This window comes from Colobus angolensis, unplaced genomic scaffold (assembly GCF_000951035.1).
Source record: "Colobus angolensis palliatus isolate OR3802 unplaced genomic scaffold, Cang.pa_1.0 Scaffold66, whole genome shotgun sequence".
NCBI lineage: Eukaryota > Metazoa > Chordata > Mammalia > Primates > Cercopithecidae > Colobus > Colobus angolensis.
The window spans coordinates 1,452,828-1,458,451 of NW_012120265.1; the positions used below are offsets into that span (position 1 = coordinate 1,452,828).

The following is a 5,624-nucleotide window of genomic DNA, read 5'->3' on the forward strand; positions in this document are numbered from 1 at the left end:
AGACGGAGTCTCACTCTGTCACCTAGGCTGGAGTGCAGTGATGCAATTTCGGCTCACTGCAACCTCTGCCTCCCGAGCTCAAGTAATTCTGCCTCAGCCTCCCAAGTATCTGGGACTACAGGTGCTTGCCACCATGCCTGGCTAATTTTTGTATTTTTAGTAGAGACAGGGTTTCACTATGTTGGCCAAGCTGGTCTTGAACTCCTGACCTTGTGATCCGCCCACCTCGGCCTCCGAAATTGCTGAGATTTCAGGTGTGAGCCACCACACCCAGCCACAGCTACTTGTATTTTTTTATCTGACAACAGTCTCTGTGTCCTCTGAGTCTCCCCTGCCCTGCCACCTGCAACCTCTCAAGAGTGTCTTCTCCCTACGCCCAGGCATTCCAAGGGGACTCCATCCCAGTTTTCGACCTGCTAATCCTGGGGGTGGGCCCTGATGGCCACACCTGCTCACTCTTCCCAGACCACCCCCTCCTGCAGGTGAGCACTCCAATGTGGGGTTCCGCCCTAGTCCTGAGCCCAGTCCCTAACATCTGGGACTTCCAGAGGGAGGGCCACCTGCAGAGTGGGGTGTCTAGAGCCGGGGTTCAAGTCAGCCTCCACCAGCGTACCTGCCTGCTGGGCTCAACCCTTCCAGGTCTCAGTTCAGCCCCTTAAAACAAGGACCTTAAACTACCCACCATGGGATTGTTAGGATGGGATGGAACGGTGGCTGGACCAGGCCTGGTGTATGTAAGTGTCCAAGAAGCTGAAGTGACATTGTCTTTCTGCCTCCATCCCTGGGCTTCCTCCCCAAGGAGCGGGAGAAGATTGTGGCTCCCATCAGTGACTCCCCGAAGCCACCGCCACAGCGTGTGACCCTCACGCTACCTGTCCTGAATGCAGCACGAACTGTCATCTTTGTGGCAACCGGAGAAGGCAAGGCGGCTGTTCTGAAGGTAACAGCAGAGGGTTCTAGTCCTGGGAAGTTCATGGGCATGTGGGCCCCAGGGACAGATGATGGCCTCAGACATTATTGTGCTGAAGCATCAGATCTGAAGAAAACTCAGTCATTCTTGGGTTGAAAGGGAACTTGAAATTGCAATTAGAAAAAGGGAAAAAAAAAAGGAAATTACAATTAAAGGCTAGTTAGATATTAACCGCTATGAAATGAACTTGATGAGATGAGGCCAGAGCTGCACTCAGGGGTGAATTAATAGCATTCAAATGCATTTTTAAAAAATTATTAAGTAGCAAACCATTGAAGTAAAAATTAAGTGCTTTCCTGTAGAATTAGAAAAAGGACAATAATAGGCTGAGCACGGTGGCTCATACCTATAAGCCCAGCATTTGAGAGGCCAAGGCGGGTGGATCACCTGAGGTCAGGAGTTCCAGACCAGCCTGGCCAACCTGGTGAAACCCCATCTCTGCTAAAAAAACAAAAATTAGCTGGGCATGGTGGTGGGCGCCTATAATCCCAGCTAATCCCAGCTCAGGAAGCTGAGGCAGGAGAATCACTTGAACCTGGGAGGCGGAGGTTGCAGTGAGCTGAGATCACTACTGCACTCCAGCCTGGGTGACAGAGTGAGACTCCATCTCAAAAAAAAAAAAAAGAAAAAATAAAAACTAGAAAAAGGACAATAATATAAATCTACAAAAGTCAGTGGCAAGACTAAGTGAAATTAAAATCAGAAATTAATGAGTTAGTTAATATATTTTAAACTTTAATGACAAGTAGATCTAAAAGATAGACAAGCTCCTGACAAGGCTAATCAAGAGAAAAGAAAGTCACGTGGTCTTATGAATAAAAAGGCACAGCCGGTCATGGTGGCTCACACCTGTAATCCCAGCACTTTGGGAAGCCCAGGCGGGTGGATCACCTGAGGTCAGGAGTTCTAGACCAGCCTGGCCAACATGGTGAAACTGTCTCTATTAAAATTACAAAAATTAGCCGGGTGTGGTGGCAGGCGCCCCCAGCAACGCGGGGGGCCGAGGCAGGAGAATCGCTTGAACCCAGGAGGCAGAGGTTGCAGTGAGCTGAGATCGCGCCATTGCACTCCAGCCTGGGGAACAAGATTGAGACTTTGTCTCAAAAAAAAAAAAAAAAAAGTTAGCCGGGCGTGGTGGCACTTGCCTGTAATCCCAGTTACTTGGGAGGCTGAGGCAGAAGAATCACTTGAACCTGGGAGGTGGAGGTTGCAGTAAGTCAAGATTGCATCACTGCACTCCAGCCTGGGCGACAGAGCGAGACTCCATCTCAAAAAAATAAATTAATTAAAATAGTTATAGTGGATAGAAGGGAAGGGACTTTGTCCCTGCTGTTTGGCACTAGGACAGCTGAGCTGGGCATCGTCACATTTTGAGGATACAAGAGTCTTATTTCTCCTTGGCAGGGGAGCCAGGAGACTGCTGAGGGGCGGCGCCTGGGGTGCAGGCAGGGCTTTACTCTTCTGTCCTCTTCTGCAGCGCATTTTGGAGGACCAGGAGGAAAACCCGGTGCCTGCCGCCCTGGTCCAGCCCCACACCGGGAAACTGTGCTGGTTCTTGGACGAGGCGGCCGCCCGACTCCTGACCGTACCCTTCGAGAAGCATTCCACTTTGTAGCTGGCCAGAGGGATGCTGCAGCTGGGACCAGGCGCACGGCCCCAGGGGCTGGGCCCCTGCTGGCCACCATGCTCTCGGTTCTCCTTTCAAAAAGCTGGTGGTGGTGCTGCTGCTGGAAGCCAGCAGCGTCCAGCCACCAGCCCTGCCCGGGGCTCAACACACAGGCTGTGGCTCTGGGCATCCAGATATTAAAAGGAGCGTTGCTGGAAGCCTGCACTATCTCGTGGTCTTTGATGGCAGCAGGCCTGAGGGCGCCCTGGCCCAGGTTCCGATCCACAGCCCTCATCCGTGGGGAGGAGGGTGGAGCCTGCTCCCCTGGGGCATAGCCGCCATGGATGAATTTCCTAAGACAACAGGCTGGGCGAGGTGGCTCACACCTGTCATCCCAGCACTTTGGGAGAATGAGGTGGGCAGATCACTTGAGCTCAGGAGTTTGAAACTAGCCTGGCCAACATGGTGAAATCTCGTCTCTACTAAAAATACAAAAATTAGCTGGGTGTGGTGGTGCGCACCTGTAGTCCCAGCTACTTAGGAGGCTGAGGCACAACAATCACTTGAACTGGGGAGGTAGAGGTTGCAGTGAGCTGAGATCGCGTCACCGCACTCCACCCTGGGTGACAGAGCGAGGCTCCGTCTCAAAAAAAAAAAAAAAAAAAAAAATGCTGGGCATGATGGCTCACTCCACCCAGCATTTTTGGGAGGCCGAGGTGGGCGGATCACCCGAGGTCAGGAGTTTGAGACCAGCCTGATCAATATGGCAAAACCCCATCTCTACTGAAAATACAAAAATTAGCAGGGTGTGGTGGCATGCGCCTGTAATCCCAGCTACTTGGGTAGCTGAGACAGGAGAATTGCTTGAACCCGGGAGGCGGAGATTGCAGTGACCAAGATTGCGCCATTGCACTCCAGCCTGGGCAACAAGAGTGAAACTCCGTCTTAAAAAAAAAAAAAAAAAGCACACACACAAATGTATTCTCTCTTAGCTGTAGAGATCAGAAATCCAAGGTCAAGGTGGTGGCAGGGCTGGTTCCCTCTGGAGGCTCTGAGGCAGAGCCCATCCCAGGCCCCTCCTGTCCTTGGCATTCCTTAGCTTGTGGCCATGTCACTCCAGTCTCTTGTCTTTACTTGGACTTCTTTCTCTTGAGTGTTCTCTCCTCCTAATTATTTTTTTGAGACAAGGTCTCTGTGTGTCACCCAGGCTGGAGTGCAGTAGTGCAATCACAGCTCACTGCAGCCTCCGTCTCCTGAGCTAAAGCGATCCTCTCACCTCAGCTTCCCAAGTAGCTGGCACTACAGATGCGCACCACCACGCCTGGCTACTTGTACAAATTTTTTGTAGAGACAGGGTCTTGGTATGTTGCCCAGGTTGGTCGTGAATCCCTGAGATCAAGCGATCCTCCAGCCTCAGCCTGCCAAAGTGTTGGGATTACAGGCATAAGCCATTGTGCCCAGCCCTCCTTTCTTAAAATGACACCTCTCATTGGATTTAGGATTGCTCAAGATACCAAATGAGCATTCCAAATAAGTTCCAAATAAATGCTTATTTGGAATAAGCGTTCGGAATAAGGTCACATGCTGAGTTTCCTGGGTCAGGATGTAGACATGTCCTTTGGGGGACATAAGTCAACCCTCTGCTGAGCTCCAACTGCACTGACAGGGCCACACACTGGATTCAGCCACGCTGCAGACCTGCTCAGAGCCTTGAAAGCACCAGAGTCTAGTTTCCATGTGCTGGGCTCCTGCACATTTTCCCAGAGTGCATCTGCTCATGGCCCACGCTTCAGCTTTCTCCGGGCCCCAGGGATGACAGTGTGGGAGGCTGGTGGGTGCATGGGGGCTGCCCAGCCTTGCACAGGCTTCTGCTGGGGGATCCAGAGGAGGCACCCGGCTGAGCAGGAGGTGGGAATTGAAACCTACGCAGAGGTGGCTGTGTGGGGTGAGAGTGGAGCCGAAACCACAGAAAGTGAAGTTTCCTTCAACATCTTGTCCCGGTGGGCCACTCAGATGTGAGAGTGAGGAAGTGGGACGGGGCCTGACCGGAAGGAGGGTGGTAAACAGCAAAGAGAGCTGAGTGTAAGCTCAGCTGTGGGCCTGGGTGAGGGCAGGTGGCCGTGGCCCCCAGAGCCGCAGGCACAGGGCTGAGAAGCGAAGGGAAATTGAGCAGCCAGCGCAGGGACCCCACATAGATGGTTCTGCCTGGAGCTGTCACCATCTCCTACTCTTCCCAAGAGTGACAACTCTTCCTGCTCCATTTTGCCTTTGGAGTGAAATCCACTCATCCCACAAGGCTCCACGTGGCCCCTTTCACCTCCCCCTCTCCCCAGAAACATTGGCCCCTCACTCAGTCTCCCTGCAGCGCACCCACTTCTGCTGTTCCTGGAGCCCGCTGAGCACATTCCCACCCCAGGGCCTTTGCCTGTGCTGAGCCTGCTGCCTGATATCTCCTTTCCTGCAGCCTTTTGCATGGCTTGGACCCTCGCTTTTTTTTGGGGGGGGACACGGTCTTCCTGTGTCGTCCAGGCTGGAGTGCAGTGGTGTGATCTCAGCTCACTGCAACCTCCACCTCATGGATTCACACGATTCTCCTGCCTCAGCCTCCCAAGTAGTTGGTTCTACAGGCACCCCCACCACTCCCAGCTAATTTTGGTATTTTTAGTAGAAACATCAAGTTTCCCCATACTGGCCAGGCTGGTCTCGAACTCCTGACTTCAAGTGATCCACTTGCCTCGACCTCCCAAAGTGCTGAGATTACAGGCATGAACCACAGAGCCCGACTCCTTGCTTCCTTTCATTTAGGTCTTTGGTAACATCACCTCCGTGACCCCTCCATGCCCATCCTGTATCCCCTCCTGTTGCATTTTTCTTCCTTGCCCGTCTCATAATCTGATGGTTTTCTTTTTTCTTTCTTTTTTTTTTTTTTCTTGAGACGGAGTCTCGTTCTGTTGCCCGGGCTGGAGTGCAGTGGCCAGATCTCAGCTCACTGCAAGCTCCGCCTCCCGGGTTTACACCATTCTCCTGCCTCAGCCTCCCAAGTAGCTG

At 52.5% G+C, this 5,624-nt stretch overlaps 1 protein-coding gene across 1 annotated transcript in view; it reads left to right on the forward strand.

Annotated features, from left to right (window-relative positions):
• Positions 1 to 2,794, forward strand: part of PGLS (6-phosphogluconolactonase) — a 15,721-nt gene extending 12,927 nt beyond the window's left edge. Inside the window, exons 4-6 of the mRNA XM_011925904.1 lie at positions 381 to 482; positions 800 to 940; positions 2,448 to 2,794. Coding sequence (XP_011781294.1) covers positions 381 to 482; positions 800 to 940; positions 2,448 to 2,585 — 381 coding nt within the window. The 3' untranslated portion in view covers positions 2,586 to 2,794. The remainder of the gene's footprint in view (positions 1 to 380; positions 483 to 799; positions 941 to 2,447) is intronic.
• Positions 2,795 to 5,624: the final 2,830 nt, after the last annotated feature.